General features: G+C 44.3%; 1 protein-coding gene across 3 annotated transcripts in view; it reads left to right on the top strand.

The window, feature by feature from the left end:
• EPHA3 (EPH receptor A3) overlaps nt 1-21,068 on the top strand; it is an 861,555-nt gene that overhangs the window by 474,411 nt on the left and 366,076 nt on the right. For all 3 annotated transcript variants that reach the window (XM_086934429.1, XM_086934428.1, XM_086934427.1), the window contains exons 8-9: nt 4,253-4,355; nt 9,205-9,272. In XM_086934429.1, the coding sequence (XP_086790555.1) occupies nt 4,253-4,355; nt 9,205-9,272 (171 nt within the window). The remainder of the gene's footprint in view (nt 1-4,252; nt 4,356-9,204; nt 9,273-21,068) is intronic.

Below are 21,068 nucleotides of genomic sequence, written 5' to 3'. Positions count from 1 at the left end.
TAGCCCCAAAATTAGTCTCGGATCACGCCTGTATCCACACCAAACTAGCTGGTTCTAGATCGATCCTCCCCCCGAAGAGATGGCGCTTTAATGAGGAGACACTCTCAGACCCCGCAAACAAATTAATAATATCAAACGCAATTGAGGATTACCTTTCCCTAAACGACAACCCCGACACCTCACCTAGCACCTTGTGGGATGCGCTGAAAGCCACAATACGCGGGGTCATCATCGCCATTAGGACCAAATCTAACAAGGCACTTAATAAGGAACTTGAGTCTCTGGAACACCAGATCGGTATTCTAGAAGCTCAGCACAAATCCGACCCGCTTGACTCAGGTGTTCTAGACACGCTAACCAAAAAAAAATACGAATACAATACCATCACCAGTAAACGGGCGGGGGTTTGGATTAACCGCTTTAAGGCCCTGAAGCTATGCGAAGGCAACAAAGCCGGGAAACTGTTGGCTTCATACCTGAAACACAAACAGAAATTGTCCACCATATCGTCCATTAAAAACTCATGCAATGTCACTCACACTAAACAGTCAAACATCCTCGATACCTTCAAGGCATTTTATGAAGATCTGTACAAAAATGACAAGGTATTAGACGAATCCGCCTGCAAGGACTACCTCAATTCACTCCGCCTTCCAAAACTTTCCGAAGCAGACAGCGCACAGCTGGGCTCAAAAATCTCTAGTTCAGAATTCAAGGCAGCAATCAAATCCCTGAAGAATAATAAGGCCCCAGGCCCAGACGGCTTCACTGCACCCTTCTTTAAGGCCTTTGCAGACCAGATTGACCCTCCGCTTCTTAAACTTTATAACTCTACTGCGGCCTGTGGCGGTGTTTCCCCTTCAATGAGTGAGGCCACAATCATAGTATTACCCAAAGAAGGGAAGGACCCACTACTCACTAAAAATTACCGTCCAATATCCCTGATAAATATAGATTGCAAAATATATGCTAAAATATTGGCGACCAGACTAAATACCATCCTTCACAAATTAATTAGCCCCTCGCAGGTAGGTTTCCTGAAAAACCGGATGTCTAACGACAACACTAGATTACTGTGTCATATTATAGAAAAGGCAAAATCCACTTCTGTACCAATGGTGGCGATAACCTTAGATGCAGAAAAGGCATTTGACAAGGTCTCGTGGTCTTTTCTACGCCAATGTATGCTCTCTTTCAACCTCGGCGACCCATTTATCAAGATGGTGATGGCCCTCTACTCTGCCCCTTCTGCCAGGATAGCTATTAACGGCTCCCTCTCGGATCCCTTCCGTCTGTACCAGGGGACCAGGCAGGGCTGCCCCCTATCACCAGCTCTCTTTCTTTTAGCCCTTGAACCACTCCTTACAGATATCAAAAATAACAGGGACATTGAGGGTATCTCCTTTGGAAACTCACGCATCAAATTAGCAGCATACGCAGACGACATCCTGATAGCGACCGAGAACCCTGCCAACTCCATTGCCGCACTAATGTCCTCAATAGATAAATACTCCTCCCTCTCCGGGTACAAATTAAACAGGGATAAGTCCGAAGTAAAACCTCTTAATATCCACACTTCGAGAGAAGTGCTGGGCAATTCAGGCCTGTTCTGGCAAACGGGAGTGATTAAATACTTGGGGATCGAATTCACTGATGAGCTTTTGAGTACCCTTAAACACAACGAGAACAAAACCCTAGACAAAATCAAAAGTCAGTTGGACGGATGGTCACCCCGCTTCCTCACCTGGTGGGGCCGGATTGAAACTATAAAAATGATGATATCCCCCCTGGTTAACTACCTGGTCACGATGCTCCCACTCCTCCTTTCTAATGTATTCCACTCCAAACTGGACAAAGTCATCTCGGCATTCCTCTGGCAGGGCAAAAAAGCCAGAATCAGCTTAAAAAAACTTCGACTAGACAAGAAATTAGGTGGGGTCAATCTGGCAGACTACAAAACTTACCAGATCGCCTTCTTAGCAAAACAAGGGTCGCATTGGATTTCCTCCCAATCTGACTACACCCCAGTGTGGCTCTCTGTGGAAAAATCTATTCTTGAGGGTCTTGACCCCTGCGCACTACTCACCGCCAAACTCCGTCCCAGCCTAGGTCCGGGGCCCATCTTCAAAAATACTAAATTGGCTCTGCTAAAGATCAGTAAATGCCTCCCACATCAATTCCGTCTCTCCTCTTGGGAATCTCTATGGCATAACCCCAAAATTGTATACAAAGGGAAGCCTCTCAACTACCCCACCTGGATAGACAAGGGTATCTTATTCCCACACCAACTGATCGAGGACTCGCAGCCACTAACCTTCAAAGAAATTCAGGATAAGTTCCAACTCCATAACGTTGAATTCTATAACTTCTTACACATTAAAGTAGCACTAGCGAAGGCTAACCTGACAGTTGTCCCCCCCTCCCTCCCGGGGCTATTCACCTCACTTAACAAATTGGGGCACCAAGTCTCTAGACTGTACAAACTAATGCGGCCGCAATCGTCCACCCTAAATGCTCCTCTCCAAAAGTACTGGGACTCATTCTCCTCCACACCTAACTCAGACACTATCTGGGCCAGCACTTGGGAATCAACCACCCGCCACAAAATTAGCCCTACACTCTCACAGACCAAGTTCTGGCTGCTTCATAAGGCCTTCTGGACTCCCAGGAGATTGTTCCTTCACAAAATCAAACCCGACGACACTTGTTGGAATTGTGCGAATATGGGAGGAGATCTGGAACATCTAATCTTCAAATGCCCCTGTGTTACCTCATATTGGGACAGGATCTTTGATTTCATACACACAGTACTCCATATCACCTTACCAAGGGAATTTGCAACGCTTGTTCTAGGTTTTGCCAAAGCCGTCACACTCAATGATGATGACAAAGCCCTACTGGACCTGCTGCTGACGGCTGGGGTCAAAATCATCCTTAACAACTGGAAAAGCACGCACAAAGCTTCCTTTCCCCACTGGCTAAATTGGGTCTCCCACTTAAGAGGTGCAGATAACATTTCTTTAACTTCCACCCCATGGAGGCCGCCGCTCAGGAAACTCTGGTCCACACTAGATGACCACTTTGACGCATTCAAACCCCCATGAATCTGAACACTTGGTACTCAGTGCACTTTTCTAAATAAGCTGTCATGTGCATCCTCCCATTGTATACAGTGTAGATCTACACAAATGCTTGGCTCGTGTTGCCTCTGCTACCCATTGTTGGTGTTCTTTTCTCCACAGGTCGTGTCATGTGATAATGGTCATGTTAAACAAGTCACCGTGTTTCTCTGGACGCAACTCGTCTACATCTGCTTATTAGACATTGAGTGTGGACATTTTGCTTTTTGTTTCTGGTCTTATGTTTTTTTTTTTTTCTGGACTTATTTATGATTTCATTATAGCAATGTATGTATATCCACGAACTGTTCTTTGTACTGTCGTATGTCTTGCAGCTCCAAATAAAAAACCTTTGAACACAAAAAAAAAAGAATATATCAAGCCTGCAAAAATAGTACATCTCTGGCATTTTAAAGGAAACCAATTTGTATGAAAGACATAATTAGAGATTAAAATTGAAAGTCAGGGAGGACTCAGTTCTTTTCAAGACATCTTTATGAGATGGAATTTTTGTCCAGATTGACTGTCCTATTCTCTTAGTTGTACTTTTACAGTCATCTTGGAAATGGAATCACCCTTTCATGCTTGACTAGTTTTTAATCTCTACAACAGAGGATGAAAGGGCACTAAGAATTTACCAAATGCTGTTTCTTGATACAAGCATCTCTCTCTCTCTCTCTCTCTCTCTCTCTCTCTCTCTCTCTCTCTCTCTTTCTTCATTTATAATAATGTTATCACAAAAAATATTTTTACAATTTTGTTTTACGTTCTACCATTATTTTACCACAGGGAGCCTCCAACATATTAAACTAGAAAACATATTTTAATGTAAAGTATTATTCTAAATTAATATGTATTTTAGAAGTAGAATGAAATACAACAAATCCTGATGTTTAAATTAAAAAGTAAATGCCAAAATAAAGTTAAATTTAAAAAAGTGTTTTATCGGACATTATGTATTATTAAAAGTGTTGTGTTATGTTTAATGAGTCACTCTTTCTTTACGAATTGGGCCTAAGCTCTTAAGTTGTCTAGCAACAAAGGGAAAAACGAAGGCTAAATGCATCACCTCGCCCTGTATATACATGGTAACGTGCTAAGCCTTTACATTGTTTCTCCTGTCACTCTTACAGCTTTCTCAATTTCCAGTGAAAACAGTCAAGTGGTAATGATCGCTATTTCTGCAGCTGTCGCCATTATTCTTCTCACAATTGTGGTGTATGTCCTGATTGGAAGGTTCGTTTGTTTCACTTATTAAACATTTTTCTCTTTTTCCTGCATATTGTGTCTACTGAGTGGGCCTGAAAACTGCAACCAATCAGTCAATAGCATGATCCGAGCACAAATCTGGAAAATACTCATTTTGCAGCACAGGAAACAGCGCTGATTGTGAGGTGGCCTTTTGTGTATTGTGATTGTCACTCAAAATGAAGGGCGCTAACAGAATTTGCATCTGCACATTTGTTTATTTGGAGCTAACCACATTTAATGAATCTTTTCAGTAATTTAGTATGCTTAGCTTCATGCATATTTCATGTATGATACTGTGATGTCATTAGCCCTACATTGTTGGGGTGCTAGGCATGCATTGCTTCCTATACTTAGTTGCATTTCCTTGCTTTCAGGTGTTCACATGAAACCTTAATGTTACTTTAGCTACAGGTTTTATCTTTATTTCCTATTGAATCCATGTTATGTACAATGTCTAGTGTTGTTTATGATGTTAATTCCTCAGGAAGGAACTTTTATGAAAAAACCCATATGGAAGAAAGTGCTAAGAGCAAAAGAAGAAATGGCAAATTCTATTTTTAGTTTATGCTATTCAGTTGATAATTAACTTAGAAAAAAACAATGCGAAGAGAGTTTAAAATAAAGGGATACGTTCGTCAAAAGTGGAGGGGTTATTCTGAGTGGTTGGGTTGGTGTAGACACCAGGTTTAGTGGAGTGATAATGGTAAGAGCTAGATTTACAGTTTGGGTTAGGAAAAGGATAAGGGTTATGGCCAGTGTAAAGTTAAGGTTAAGAATTACGTTTAGGATTTCAGTGAGGTTTATTATGGATGAAGGCCGCTGAAATGCATTTTTTATCATTCAAAAAATGTTGTAGAAGTGTAGATATTGCTGTTCAATTTATGTTATTTAAGCATCATAGCTCTCTATTTGAGTGTTTATAATATTGAGCGCCTTCCTCAGAGGGTGTTACCCACTATCAAATGGCTGCCCAGGAATTATGGGCCTGAACCGGTGGTGATGGCACATAATGAGGGGAGTGGATTAGAAGGTGTTAATACCTGGCATCTTTTGGATATTATGTCCATTAGCACCTGTCTCCCTCGGCGACCAGAATCACTCTCAAACTCCCACGCCACATTCACATCCCACCACACCTGAAGGAGCTCCACTGGGAACCCATTCACAAAAGAGCACTATTCAAACTCCTCACTCACATTTTCAGTGCACTACATAACACAGGCCCAGCATACTTCAAGAACCGCATCTGCTTTCCCAAACCTTTTAGACATCTCCACTCATCTGGACTCCTAGTTGCTCATATCGCACACATAAGGAAAACAAGGGATGACGGTCTAGTCTTCTACATTGCTCCTAAAGCGTGGTAGGATCTGCTGCCATATAGAAGAGTTTACTCCTCTCTTCTTGAATTTCGCAAGAAGCTGAAGACCTGGCTTTCTGAGTCGTCCCATTAGGGCTTAGGTGTGGTTAGACACACACCTCCACAGCACCAGGATACCTTCCCAGGTGATAGTGCGCTCTACAAATTTGCATAACATAACAATGTCAGTGACACATACAATTAAATACACCTACTGCCTCTGTCTTGTTCATGTCCCTGCTACTGAGCCTACAATGTAATAAAGGCACATAACTATAAACTGTGGCAATATTCTAAGCATTCTGATTGGCTGAGGCATTATCAGAATTCCATACAAGAACCACTTTGGCATTTTTTGGTTAAACAAACTACTTTCAGCGGACTCGCACACAGAGCACATCTCTTGTGCAGGAGACATAGTCTGACTGTAGTATAAAGAGAGAGTGTGTTGGGAATACAGAAGAATTAAGCTGTATTACATGGCATCTGACTTTTTTTTTACATTCTCCACGCTGTCATTAAGCCCTTTTCTTATCCTGTAAGCCACACTTAAATAATATGAAACTAATACAAATATTTCTAAATATATAAAAAATTGTAGAGATGTAAAAACAAAAGCCTGAACAATAATAAACGTATTTATTCGCATTTGTTAGTAAGAACTGCATAATGAAACGTACCCAATTGTATCCAAAACTACAACGTGAATTCCATGCACCTGCTCCTAACTCGTTATGAATACACCTACAACTATTTGTTTAGTTTCTGCACTGTTGAATTTTCCATGCTCACACAAACAACTGGAGAACAAATCACTGATGCTTCCTTCATTGCATAGTAGCAAAGTGCTGGCAAAGCCCACATCTGCAGCATTTTGGCTTTTTCAGTGGTTTATTTGTTTTGTTATTTATTTTTGTCAAACTTCATTGTTGGAGGAGGTGTTGGGGCCTTTCCAACCCAAAAAATATATATTGGCACCAAACTACTCTGTGTGCGAGTGAGCTTCTTGTGAAAGAGCAAAATGCTATCACTCCCTGTGAAGTTAACCAACAGCAGGAGTATATGCTTTAGGGGGTGGAAGCAAAATGTCAATGACAGGACAGAACAATGGATGAAAAAGGCTAGCTGAAAACCACTAGAAATCTGTATATCATATATATATATATATATTATATATATATATATATATATATATATATATATATATATATATATATATATATATATATATATATTGCGTTAGTCGTCACCAATCGCCAGAGATCATCTGCTGATTTCCAAATGACGAAGAGTCGACCCAGAAAGTGCTGGTGCAACAAGTTTTATTCGATTAAAGCCAGCGCAGCCGCCATGACGCGTAAACATGTTTGTATATATATACATACATGTTTATATATGCATATACACACACACACACATATAATAGTATAATCATAATGTCTTAGATAACACCAACCTAAAAGGACATTTTTTTGATTAAAGACCTCTTTACAAGTGTCGCTGTAAATGCAAAAGGGCTGGTAATGACAGTTAACATCCCCAATGAAAACACGACATCTGCAGGAAAACCACTGATCTAGTACATTCCGCAAGGATATTTTGATATGCAAATTATATTTTCAAATAAAAATACTTTGAAATTTAAAAAAAAGTTACTAAAATATCAGAGTGAAGCTCTAAGGAGAAATAATAACATTACTGGAGTAATGTAGCTCACTTGTCCTGATTCCCCTGGTAGTTCCTCATTTCTGAGGGTATCCTCAGGGTACATCCTGCAATTTGGTCACAAGTCAGATATTTCATACTGCTCTGTGTTAAAATGTCACATCAAGTCCTCCTCACATTCAGGTAGGCTTTGGATCATAAAAAATGCTGAGCAGACAGAGGAGAGCCTCTCAAGAGTGTTTGTTTTCATTGAAAGTAGTTTTCAATGAATTATGAATTGTGTTTTGATTTTTGTGCAGTGATCTGTGGAAGCTGCCTAACAACGGCATGCATATTCTATGCCATGTCAGGCTGTAAAGCCCCATCATGCGTGCACACCGCCACTGAGTCACTGCGTAGTGTGCACGCGATGTGCCCTGCCAGTCGCACAGCCTCCCTAGAATATTCATGCTGAATTTCCAGCAATATGCTTCCACATTCATTAAAAAAATCTTTCTCTAAATTCCAGAGGGGCGCTCTCTGAGGATTCTCTGGCATGCACATGCAACCAAACTACTTCTGAAATTTAGAGTTCCGATCAATCCAAATTACCCCGATTTAATTTTTTATTATTTATTTATTAAGGGCCTCCTATCCTACTGGCACTTTAGCGCTGCCGGAACATCACTTTTTTGTTGTTCCAGTGGCACAGTGTGCCACTGGCTTATTTATAAGGCCACATAAAGCCATGTTATGTGACTCTTCATGGCATTATAAATATGTTTCCTTTTCAGCCAGAAAACATGTGTGAAAGGGGTGTTCCATGAGTGTCGCTGGGGGCGTTCCCAGCAACATCCATGGCGTTTTGACACTGCCCCAGATTTACGAGAAATCGCAAGTCTAAGGCAGCGCCAAAAACTACTTACGCCTAAGGGAGGCACAACGAGGAAAAATAGCTTTATTTCTCCTCGTTTTTCCTCTTTCTATGTGTGCTGCATTCTGCAGTACACATAGAAAGAGGTAAAACCCCAGACACCCTTGCACCATGGTGCAAAGGTGCCTACGTTGGCGCATGGCAGCCTATTGTGCGCCGGGGGAAAGGACAGGAATGCTCCGTATCTAATAGTTAAGCGCATTGCTGCCCTTTTCTTTTGCCGCAGGGCAGAGCAGCAGCAAGGTTTGCTGTGCTGCCCTAAAGCAAAAAAATCTAAAGAACAATATGTGTGCCAGGACTGATACTAGTTGAAAACAAACACTTTCTATTGACCCTTCAATAGAAAGTGTTTGTTTTCAAGTAGTATCAGTCCTGGCACACATATTGTTCTTTAGACTATTTTGACTTAGCCTGACTGATTTTGAGTCAAGGCCCATTTCTGTTTTTTGCTAAAGCAAAAAAAAAAACATAAATGAGGCCCCAAGTTTTCTACAACAACAAAAAACAGAAAACAAATAGCAATACTTCACAGTCTTTCACACCCTTTCCCTGTCAGCAATTCTACACTTCTAAGCATAGGCGATCCGAAATACACAGCAGAGGGTGACCCTTCACTTCTACAGCATAACCAACAGTTTGATTGCCTTACATAGATATCTGATTTAGTGTTTTCAACAGCGCTCATGGTGCACACAACTTGTTTGTTAGAGTGCAGATTTTGTTTTCTTTATTCCTAATTGATTTTAATGATCACTATTTGTCATTTGCACAAATTACAAGCGAGTATCTATTTGGGGCTTTAATTGTAACAAGATGCCCTGCTAAAAAAACAGTATCTAACTATGTGCGGAAAGGTGACGTGCAATGCCTGAACCCATTTCTCTTTGATTCGTCAGATTTTGCGGATACAACAAATCAGTGCACAGTCCTGATGAAAAAAGACTTCATTTTGGCAACGGGCACGGTAAGTTCAAACACATAAGCTGCCCCTATTTCTCGGTCTCTCTTTTATATGTAAGTAGATTATGATGCTTTGTTATTTGTTCTCAAATTTAGCGACTTCATATTAAAAGTTCTTTATTGCTTTTAGAAGCAAAGTCTGATGGAAACTATCAAAGTCATGATTTGTAGACCAAAGATGCTGGCACGTACCTTTTTCAGTTCTTCATTGCCATGCGTTTCAAGTAAAGAACAGAAGACGGAGCGGTTTGAGTTTCAATAAAACATGTGGTGTGTAACTAAATGGATCCAGCATGCATTGCTGACACGCAGAGCGTAACCTTAACTTCCTCATTACCAAGTAAGGTGGAAACCTGAATAGCAGCAAAGTCTGAGAAAAGGCAGCACACGCTACACAATTGGCATAATATTTTGTGCCGCGTATGCCAGGCCATCGGCACAAAACAGCTGCTCATGCTGTTTTGAAGTATTTAGTATTCAGAAATCTCTGAGAAAGTGGGATATGCAGGGATTTTCCATGTTTCGTTAAAAGTGGGTGTATACAATGAGGCTACAGTATATTACTGAAATGTGGATTTTTAGACAGGATCCCCTGTTTAAAATAAAACACGCCCCTGACTGGATTATGTATAAGAGTTTGATACTAATACTCGGAGCTTCTTCCTTGTACGGGGGAGGGGTGTGTGTCAGATAAGTATAACTATAAGAATAACTATCCCTGCTGTATTTCCATGTTTTTTTAAGGGGAAAACGTCAACCTAACTATAACGTCCCTGAAACTTTTCTATTTTTCAGCGAATTTCTATGTTTTTTTTTAAATATAAAGTATTATCTAATTACTGCACCGTAATACTACACACTGGTGGGGAAAGGGGGTGGGGCCTCTGAAGAGCTCTCTGCAATCCTGCTGTGTGGGACTTATTGGGAGTAGCAGGAAGGGTTCTTGGCCCCCAAGGACCCCCAGCATCAAAAGGAACTTTATCCACAACCAGCAGTGCGCCAGGAGATGTGTTTGCATAGTGCTGGAAAAAGGGGGCAGGCCACCGGCCATCTCTCAGCAATCCCACTGTGTGGGACTTACTGGAGGTAACAGAAGGGGCCTTAGCCCCCAAGGACCCTCAGTATACAAGGGGACTTCATCCCCCAACCAGTAGTGCGCCACTAGGCACGATTGCAGAGTGATGGACAAAGGGTGCGCGGCCTCCAAAAAGCTTTCAGCAAGCCCATAGTGAGGGACTTACTTGAGGTAACAGGAGGGGTTCTTGACCCCCAGAGACCCTCAGCTTCCAAGGGGACTTCATCCCCAACCGGTAGCGCACCAAAAGGCATGTGTGCATAGTGGTGGAGAAAGGGGGCAGGGCCTCAGACCAGCTCACAACAATCCCACTGTGTGGGACCTACTGGAGGCTAAAGGGGGTTCTTGGCCCCAGAGGACCCTCAACATCCAAGGGGACTTCATCCCTTAATCAGTAATGTGCGAGAGGGTCCCTTTCAGAGTGGTGGATAAAGGGTGCGGTGCCTCCGAAGACCTGTCAGCAATCACGCTATGTGAGACTTACTATACCATTCCTGTAACCTTTTTTTTCAGTGAATTTCTATGTTTAAAAAATGTCCTTGTAATCTATGTTTTTTTCAGTGAATGTATAGGTTTTTTTAACTGCTAGGCATGTTTGCAAATAGGTGGCGAAAGGAGAAGGGGCCTCCGGCCATCTCTCAGCATTCCCGCTGTATGTGACGTATTGGAGGTAACAGGAGGGTTTCCTGGCCCCAAGGACCCACAGCATCCAAGGGGACTTCCTACACTAACCAGTATTCCATCTCCTACACTAGAGCTGCAAAAAGGATGCTGAGGAAATGTCTTCAGTGACCTTATGTCTCTGTAACATTGCCAATGTGATTGTTCCTTGAGTGTCTTCACCAGATAACTTTTCAAGGTGGAACTGCAGACAAAACACACTTGAATTTTTATTAATATTAACTAGAGGAGGGGGCACACAGCTCCCTTTCCTTGGCTGATTTCGGCTCTGGACACACTATCCTCCAGAGCCCAGCCTTATTCTAATATGAGAGAGGGGCCATGTGACCCTCCTTCCCATGCTGATTTTGGACCCGGGGAACCGATGCCCTGAAGCCCGGCCTTTCTACAATATGTTTCAATGGGGAGTGGGGCCAAATAGCCCCCCTCCCAGAGCGTCTGTCCTTATTTGCAAAAGGGAAGAAGGGCTCCATGCCCCCCCTTCCCCAGACCAATTTCAGCCCATGGGACCTAATCCCCCAGGAGGGTAATCAACCTTTATCCCGCATTTTTTTTCCAGCGGACTTTCAGGCCGCATACTATTAATCCGCAATGTCATTCATCCCGCATACCATCATCCCGCATTTTTTTACAATGCATGTGCTTTTATCACGCATGCCTTTACAACGAAATACGTTGTAAAGGCATGTATGGTAAATGCATTTGCGTTGTAAACGATGACGATGACGAGAGAGGTAAGGGGGTTTGGGTTAATTTTTAAGGGTGGGGGTCGTGCTGGGGTAGTGATTGTGTAGTGTAGTGTTGTGTTAATGTAGTGTAGAGTTGTGGTGGTTGTTTAGTGTAGGGTCGTGCTGGGGGAAGTGTAATAGGGGTTAGGGTAGTGTTGTAGTGTTTGTGTAGTGTAGGGTCATGCTGGGGGTAGTGTTTTAGGGTTTAGGGTAGTGTTGTAGTGTTTGTGTAGTGTAGGGTCATGCTGGGGGTAGTGTTTTAGGGTTTTGGGTAGTGTTGTAGTATAGGGTCATGCTGGGGGTAGTGTTTTAGGGTTTTGGGTAGTGTTGTAGTGTAGGGTCATGCAGGGGTAGTGTTTTAGGGTTTAAGGTAGTGTTGTAGAGTTTGTGTAGTGTAGGGTCATGCTGGGGTGTAGTGTTTTAGGGTTTAGGGTAGTGTTGTAGTGTTTGTGTAGTGTAGGGTCATGCTGGGGTTAGTGTTTTATGGTTTTGGGTAGTGTTGTAGTATAGGGTCATGCTGGGGGTAGTGTTTTAGGGTTTGGGTAGTGTTGTAGTGTAGGGTCGTGCAGGGGTAGTGTTTTAGGGTTTAGGGTAGTGTTGTAGTGCTTGTGTAGTGTAGGGTCGGGTCATGCTGGGGGTAGTGTTTTAGGGTTTAAGGTAGTGTTGTAGTGTTTGTGTAGTGTAGGGTCATGCTGGGGTGTAGTGGTTTAGGGTGTAGGATAATGTTGTAGTGTTTGTGTAGTGTAGGGTCATGCTGGGGTGTAGTGGTTTAAGGTTTGGGTAGTGTTGTAGTGTAGGGTCATGCTGGGGGTAGTGTTTTAGGATTTAGGGTAGTGTTGTAGTGTTTGTGTAGTGTAGGGTCATGCTGGGGTGTAGTGGTTTAGAGTTTAGGGTAGCGTTGTAGTGTTTGTGTAGTGTAGGGTGATGCTGGGGTGTAGTGGTTTAGGGTGTGGGTAATGTTGTAGTGTAGGGTCATGCTGGGGGTAGTGTTTTAGGGTTTAGGGTATTGTTGTAGTGTTTGTGTAGTGTAGGGTCATGCTGGGGTGTAGTGGTTTAGTGTAGTATTGTAGTGTTTGTGTAGGGTCATGCTGGGGGTAGTGTATTAAGGTGCTGTTGTAGTGTTTGTGTAGGGAAGTAAAGTGCTTTATGGTAGTGTTGGGGGGTTGTGCTGGGTAGTGTAAATGTAGAAAAAGGACTGTGTGTCAAGGGTGGGTGGTGCACGGGTACTACATTAGAGTGTAGGGTTGTGTAGGGTAGGGTAGGGTACTTTTACTTACCTTTACAACTTTTACAACGAGTATACCTTTAACATGCATGCCTTAACGTTGTAAAGGCATGCGTGCTAAAGGCATATTCGTTCTAAAAGTTTTTGTTCTTTTAATTTGCGGACTAATAGTACATGCAGGATTATTTTTGCGGACTGATGGTATGCGGGCTGTTTGTCTGCGGGATAATATCATATATTCCCCAGGAGCTGGTCTTTCGTCAATATGTTCCAATGGGAGGGGGAGGTTGCATCCCCATGCTGATTTCAGCACCCGGCCTCTTACCCGGGGCACACAGTGACATCCGTTAGGGACCACGGGGGAGATTCAAGGCCCCTGCTCTGGTGAACTCCAGTTGCCCCAAACGAGGGGAACCCTAGATTTCTAGATGGCCACCTCACTTAATTGAGCCCCAGACTCAGGAAACCCTTCTGTCATAACAGTACAACTCCAGTGTTATGTAGACAGGTGCTAGGTCACCATTGGTTAAATTGGCAGTTCGGGTTAGACTGTTCCCATGAGGCACAGGGTCAGACTGATTTGCATATGGCCATGTCTGAACTGGGGTGGCAGAGTGGGCTAAAGAACGTTGATGGATTAAACCCAGATCTGTTGACTGGGTGTGAGTGTTTGATTGGTTCAGGGCTCCGTCCATCACCACCCTCTTTTGTATCGCGTGGTATTGATAACAGCACCTGGACAGTATCAGTTTGGGCACTGTCCAAGGTTGTCATGCTGCTTTTTTGAAGGAGCTCTCCTTCCCCCTTAGGGAGTAGCTTGATGAACGTGTCACCCACTGTGAAATGTGGATGTTACATAGTAACCCAATAATTGGACCTCCAGATAAGGGTCACCTCAGCGGTTTCATTAGATATCTGTAAAGGGCACAGCCCTTCTCAAAACACAAGAGACTGGTTACTGTGCAAACCTAAATCTTGAAGGTGGTGTACTAACTCATCTAGAATGTCAAGTGCCGCTGTTCCAGGAATCATCCAGCAAGCCAAGCGATGCTGCTAGGAGAAGCATATGCATAGTCGGCACTTTTGCCCCCATACATGAGACACTCAGTGGGCTAGAGAGACCCCAGTTGTGTGGACTCTGGACAGGTGTATTTGCAAACTGCCCTTAAGAGGCCACATAAACCTCTGGGATCCGGTTCAAACGAGTTTGGATCTTATTGAGGATTCACCTAGGATCATCAATATGTTTTACCAGATAAAGTGCTAAAATTAAGCATATTTCTTACCAACTGCGCTTAGGTTACTGATGTATATGAGCACACTTTCAGCCCAGAGATAGTTTTAAATTGATGTATCTTGTGCTCACACCACCAAGGCTGTACCGACACCTGCACTACCATGACTCAGGAGATTGCTCCATTTGCCCAAAAATGTTCTTGTTTACACTTCGCACACACTGGTATATAAAGGTCCCCGAAAAATCAGCAACCCCACAGATTATGTCTAAATTGAGAGTCGAGTTGAATCCTACCTTCCTAGCATTCCTGTTATAAGGATGCAAGACCCTCACCCACTGAAGAGGCAGGCTTCACCCTTGAGTGCGGTCCTCACCTAGCCTTGATTTTAAGAATTTAAGGAATGTATTGCCCATAATACAAACCTGCCTTTCACAAAAACAATTAAAAACAACATATAAAACTTTAAGCAAGAGTTTAAGGACCAAACTGAATAACTATATACTCCAAAGACGAAACCAAATATATCCGACCTAGGAAGACTCAGGCCATAAAACAGTCGTACTACTGCTGACAGCCTGGGCGACTCTCAAATTAAAATGAGCCAGCCGATATTTACACTGAGATTGCTCTTGTTGAGTCTGAAGCTTCATGTTAATATCCAAGCTGAGCCTCAGGCATGGGCCTGTTGCCTTGGTCACATGTCCTGCAAGGTCACTTAAAATGAATAGCCGGTCCTTTCCAGATTACTCTTTGCCCAGGGTCTTAGCTACTGTATTGGACCTCACCTTGAAATAAAGGTGATAGGTCAATATGAAATGTTACAAGTCCTCCTTTTCACCCAAAGGCATTTGTTGGTGAACTTTGGGTTGCATCCATTCTTGATTTTATTTAAGAACAAGCATCCTCCCCCCACTTCCAGATTAGGGCGAAAAGTCTTCTTTCTCTGTCGTTTGCTAGCAAGACAAGTTATTGTTGAGCCTGCGGGGATGGGTCAAACAAGCTAACGTGGGAACTCATTTTTAGATTTCCAAGGGCGAGCCATATATTTTGTCGTCTCAAGATCCAGGATTGCTTGTTTACAATGGCATTTTGCCTCTTGCATGACAAGAAATTTAGATTCATGGTTGGCACTGAGCATTGCCTCTGTGCTACCTTATTCTATTGAATCACATAGCTAGATTTAGGCTGCATAGAGAAATGTTCCTTCCATGCTTTGTTTACCAGGTGAGTAGTTCTTGAGCTCACCCTTTTCAGTCTGTATCTAGTGGGGACTGTCTGTCATTTCGACTCAATTGAGGAATAGACAACATCTGCCTCCAATACTGATGTAGAGAAGATAGCTGGTAGTTTGAGTAATGATTTCCCAAACTTTCTCTCACAACATCTTACTCATTCTCTTGGCCTGTCAAGCCCCGCAGCTCTCCTCCATTGGAAATTTGACTTCCCACTTTTGCCTGAAAAGCTCTGTCAAGGTAGCTGGAGAACCTGCGATTGTGCTTATACACCATCCTCAAAATGACATTTGTTGCAGCTTCACCTAGATTTTGATGATAAGTTTAAGGGCCATCTTTAAAGTTTGGCAAATGTTACTCCTTCAGTCAGGATGGCAGAGGACATTTCACCTACTACCCAGACAGACTACCGTCTGATAAATTTTGAGATCTCTGTAGCTTTATAGGAATCTCCATCATGGTGGTTCCTGTCAAGGTACAAAAGGCTTGGTGGATAGCCTCCAATGTTGTTAACCACCAAACGCTGGTGTAGAACCTTGAAATCCATTTGCACAAAAGCAGCTGTGTGGGAAATGCAGCTGTTCATTAGAAGAAGTGATGTGATAAATTACATTAATCAGGTTTTGACAGTCAGAGGGGAGAAAATCAAGCCAGCAGGGCAATATCAGATATAATATATAACTGCAATAAATTATAGCATCATATAATGTAATGATGAATAAAGTGGAAAAGTGAAGTTACCGTCAGTAGGCTATGATTGGCTATTTCCAGTTAGAGACAGTTCTTGAGATAACACATGGGCTGAAATGCAAATTACCTCAAACTCAGATGTTCCAGTGCTCAATCTAAGCAAGGCAAAGGACTTTGATCATGAAGCAGTGCATTGCACATGTAGAAGCTAGTTAGATTTGCACATGCAATAGTCTGGGCCAGACAGGAGCCAGTAAGTGAGTTCAAAACCACCAGGGTACCAAGGGCATGTAAGGCTGAGTGTCCAACCAAGGCTGCAGCACTGTTTGTGCCACTCTGTGCGTGACAAAATACAACTCGGCGAAGTGATACAAAGTGGAGTTATTTTCTCTCGAGCGGCTAGCCAATGTTAAGTTGGTGAGTGCTCGCAAGAAAAAAATTGTCTCAAAAGACATTTATAAAAATTGCTTATGTTGTCAATAAGGGCTGTAAGGAAATAGGCATTTTGCAGGTTTCCCCCACTTTTTGCCCCCATTTGGACTACTAGCCACTGGGTTATCGACTCCGAGAGTGCTCTGAGAACTGCTAATCAGACCTCAGATGCAGTGTTCTCAACCATCCAGTGTATGTTGAATTGACTATTCCCAATTCGCAAGTCCTGAATACTTATAAGACCATAGTATATAGTACCCAGGGTACTAAGGGCATGTTAGGCAGAGTGTCCAACCAAGGCTGCAGCACTGTTTGTGCCACTCTGTGTGTGACAAAGTACAACATAGCTCCCAGCCTGCCACTGCAGACTGGAAGGGCAGTTGCCATACTGCTAATTCGACTTTGTGATTCCAACTCATGGTAGCGCCACCCTTTTCTTAACAATATAAGTAAGGCTCCCCTAAGGAAGGCCTAGAGAGCCTTACGGCAGGGAGCTTTATATTATTAAGTGGGGCATCTATGTTTATATATGCCCCTGCACCAAAACCTCTCAAATTTTCCCTTTTGCTGTTTAAAGGTTAGTAGCCCCATTGGCTAATACAGGGCTACAGGCTGGCACCCCAACCTGGTTAACTTCTGAATGGGACTACCTAACTGGGTACTGTGATGTATCAAATTAATTGTGGCATCAAACCTGATCTGATGCCCAGGCCAAATTTTATGTCAGTATTAACATCAAGCAACTTTTAGAAGGTTGCCACTCTGTGGCCCAGCTGGTCCACTAGCCTCACATGGTCACTGGCCCACAGACAGCCCTCTGCCCACCTGTGGGGTTGTGTGAGTGGCTCCCAGTCTCAAAAACAATAGAATGCTGCTGCAGGGAGAGGTGCCACCTTCCCCTCTCAAGAAGTCACTCAGGTGTTACCCCAAAACGCGAGCTTCAAAGGCAAAGCGTTGGTGGGCAAATGGCGATAACATTACTGAGTGACAGCCCTTTGTTTAGATAGACATGCTGGGGGCAGGGCCAGAGAGATAAAACCAATGCCCAAATCAGTTTTCCTGTGTTCGTGTAGCCCTCAGGTAGCCACACTCTAGGGTGGGCTCCCAAGCTTCTCACTGTCAAGGAAAAGTTCAGATATTCTGATAGTGGCCACAATAGCACTCTCTGAGATTACCGGTTGCCACATGTTGGTCGAAAGTCATCACCAAGGGAGAGGGGACCTAGTAGCCCATTGGCTGGCAGCCGCCTTGTATCATTTGGACTCTTTCCTGGGTTTAATATGGCACCGCTGGCACCCCTAACCTCAGATACTGACAGATTTGGAACAAAGACCGAAGAAGCACTGCCTTGCTGCCCCAGACTGCACAAAGGGAGACTTTACTGTCTGCTGGACTGCAGCTGCTTCACTTTTGGGCTTGCCAAGTGGGGAAAAGTCATACCCCAGCCGCAGACCAAAGCAGTGACTCCAAGGATCATCGGGCTGATTCCTTGGAAGCAGCTCCAGGGTCAAAACAGCTGAAGAAGCCTAACCAGCAAGTTGCTAGCCACTGGAAATGATTCACTGCCAGCTTCCATGGGGCACTCCAAGAGACCAATCCTTGACAGCCTACGGTTGCTGCCAAGTCAGACAGACCCAGTAGTCTTGTCAAAGTGTTATCCTCTCCGTCCTCAGGATCAGCTTGTGGTACAAGTAGGCCACCTCCAGATCTATCCAAGCCCCGAATGCTGTAATAGCCGTGGGCTAGAGAAGGATCAGGTGAGGGCAAAAATAATAAACAGGAAGGAAAGGAAGGGGACTGCAGGGAGGGAGAGCTGCGAAGACAGAAAACAAACAAGGGATTGGTGTCAATTCTCATGAAAGTACCATCTTACTCAAGCTACCAATCAGGCTATACCATGCTATACCTGTATGGTGGAAGCTGACCGCCCGAACTCAGAAGATGCCTCTCTATACTGAGGTTACGTAAATCAGCCTGTGAATGCCTTTCCCTGTGAACACACAAAACTGAACAGTAAAACACCCCCTTAAGACCCTGCAAATAGCAATACCTATATGGGGGAATAAGGACACTACGTACCCTAATCTTTGTGCTTCAAAGTCCTGAAGAAACGTAGACCAGGTTCTAAGGACTGCGCAGTACGCATACAGTAATTCCCACAAAGTAATATAAGGGTTACGTCACCCACAAACAAAGGAGACAAAAGTTACCTGAAGGCAAGTGATTTCAGATGGAGTAAACTCTTCATCTCAGCAAGGAACTAAATAAAGCAGACCCTCTGCAATAGCCGGTGCAAGAAGGCTGTCCAACAGAGGATCTGGTAATTCAAATAGCGCGAAAACAAACAACTGTTTCCTCCGCAATAGCCGTAGCAAAAAGGCTCGCCAACGGAGGAAACGGGAAGAAGCCAAAAGCGTGTCCTCCGCAAGAGCCTGAGCAATGGGGGCTCGCCAACGGAGACACGCGCACAAAGCTGAGAACACACAATGACTGTTCTCCGCAATAGCCGGTGACAAGGCTCTCCAACGGAGGACAGAACGGAAGAAACAATGCCAAGAATACAAGACCGTCCTCCGCAATAGCCGGTGACAAGGCTCTCCAACGGAGGACAGAACGGACGCAACAGCGCCGGAAATACACACAACTGGGTGAATCCGAGATACCGAAGTTAACAACAAAGCTCCAAAGAATCCTCACCGCACAGTCGACAGGAACGCCAGGAAACACGAACCGGAATATCCGACACCGGCTCCAGGAAGCAGTGTCTATTTATGCTCCGCCTCTCGGCCGCTAAGCCTTCTGGGAAATGTAGTCTTTTCCCCCCGGCGGTACCCGGTGGTTCCTTGAGGCGCGATAAAATCTGACAGTACATCCCCCCTCACCTAGAGCGCCGAAGGGGACCAGGGCGCCCAGGGAAACGGCGATGATAAGCAGCCACCAGGCGCGGAGCATGAACACCCGATGCAGGTTCCCACGAGTTCTTCTCGGGACCGTAGCCCTTCCAGGCCACCAGATACTGAAGGCCACGGCCACGCCACCTGGAGTCCAGAATCCCCTCCACCTCGTATTCCAGACCTTCAGAAACCAGCAAAGGGGGAGGGAGGCGCCGCACCACCGCAGCTGCAGGCTTGAGCAGGGACACATGGAAAACCGGATGAATACGCAGATGTGTAGGTAACAGCAACTTCACTGCCACTGGATTGATGCGCTGCACCACACGAAAGGGACCTATGTATCGAGGGTTAAACACACTGTAATGTCTAAACCTGAAGTTCCGGGTGGACAACCACACCCAATCCCCCACACGATACAAGGGACCAGGACGACGTCTCTTGTCAGCCGTGTTCTTATAGGCCACCTTGGAGGTCCTCAGGGACTCCTGCACCTGTTCCAGAATCCTTTTGAGTCGAGAAACCCTTCTTGCGGCTTCAGGCACGGTCTCCTCACTGTACGGCTGCACAAAAGGGAGAAATCGGGGATGATGACCATAAGTGCAGTAAAATGGCGATACTCTCGTGGCAGAATGTGTCGCATTGTTGTATGCCACCTCAGCAAGCCAAAGGTGCTCCACCCAATCTTTTTTCCCCTGAGAAACATAGCATCGCAAGAATTGCTTCAACGTCTGGTTGAGGCGTTCCGTCTGTCCATCGGTCTGGGGATGGAAGCTCGTAGACAACGCTGTCTTAATGTGGAGAGAGGAGCACCATGCCTTCCAAAACTGGGCGGTGAACTGAGAGCCCCTATCCGAAACTATGACCGCTGGTAGGCCATGCAGACGTACGATATGTCTCATAAGAAGCAGTGCCAGTTGACCTGCTGTCGGCATCTGAGGACAAGCAATGAAATGCCCCATCTTAGTTAGATAATCAATGACTACCAACACTGTTGTGCAACCCTGATCCCTGGGAAGACCTACCACAAAGTCCAAAGATATACGTTCCCAGGGAGTAGAAGGGGTAGGCATGGGCTGTAGTAGTCCTGCAGGCCGACGATGATCAGACTTGGCGCGAGCACAAACATCACACTCAGTCACCCATTTTCTAACATCAACCCTAATCGTAGGCCACCAACACCTACGCTGAATCAGATCCATAGTCTTATCTAACCCAACGTGTCCAGCACTGGGTCAAGCGTGACACCACTCGAACATTTGTTTACGCAGGGATTCAGAGGGCACCAGCATCCGTCCTTGGTTGATTGGAAAGCCATGTTGTAGTTGCCATTCAGGATGTGTCTGTAGCCATCTCTTCCACTGATCCATTCTAATCCCATATCGTATACCCTGCAGAAAGGCATCAGGTTGGATGCCACAAACCACCTTGACAGGGTCCACTATAGAGGTTTCTGCTCTGGCCTCCGAGACCTTCGTAGATGATTGACGAGACAAGGCATCCGCCTTTCGATTGTCTGCTCCAGGTCTGAAAGTGATAATGAAATTATATCCCGAAAAGAAAAGCATCCACCTCAACTGTCTGGGGGTTAAATGTCTGGCTGCTGAC

Source organism: Lissotriton vulgaris, chromosome 8 (genome assembly GCF_964263255.1).
Source record: "Lissotriton vulgaris chromosome 8, aLisVul1.2, whole genome shotgun sequence".
NCBI classification, from domain to species: domain Eukaryota; kingdom Metazoa; phylum Chordata; class Amphibia; order Caudata; family Salamandridae; genus Lissotriton; species Lissotriton vulgaris.
The sequence above is the reverse complement of the archived record's forward strand: the minus strand, read 5'-3'. Positions and strand labels throughout refer to the sequence as shown.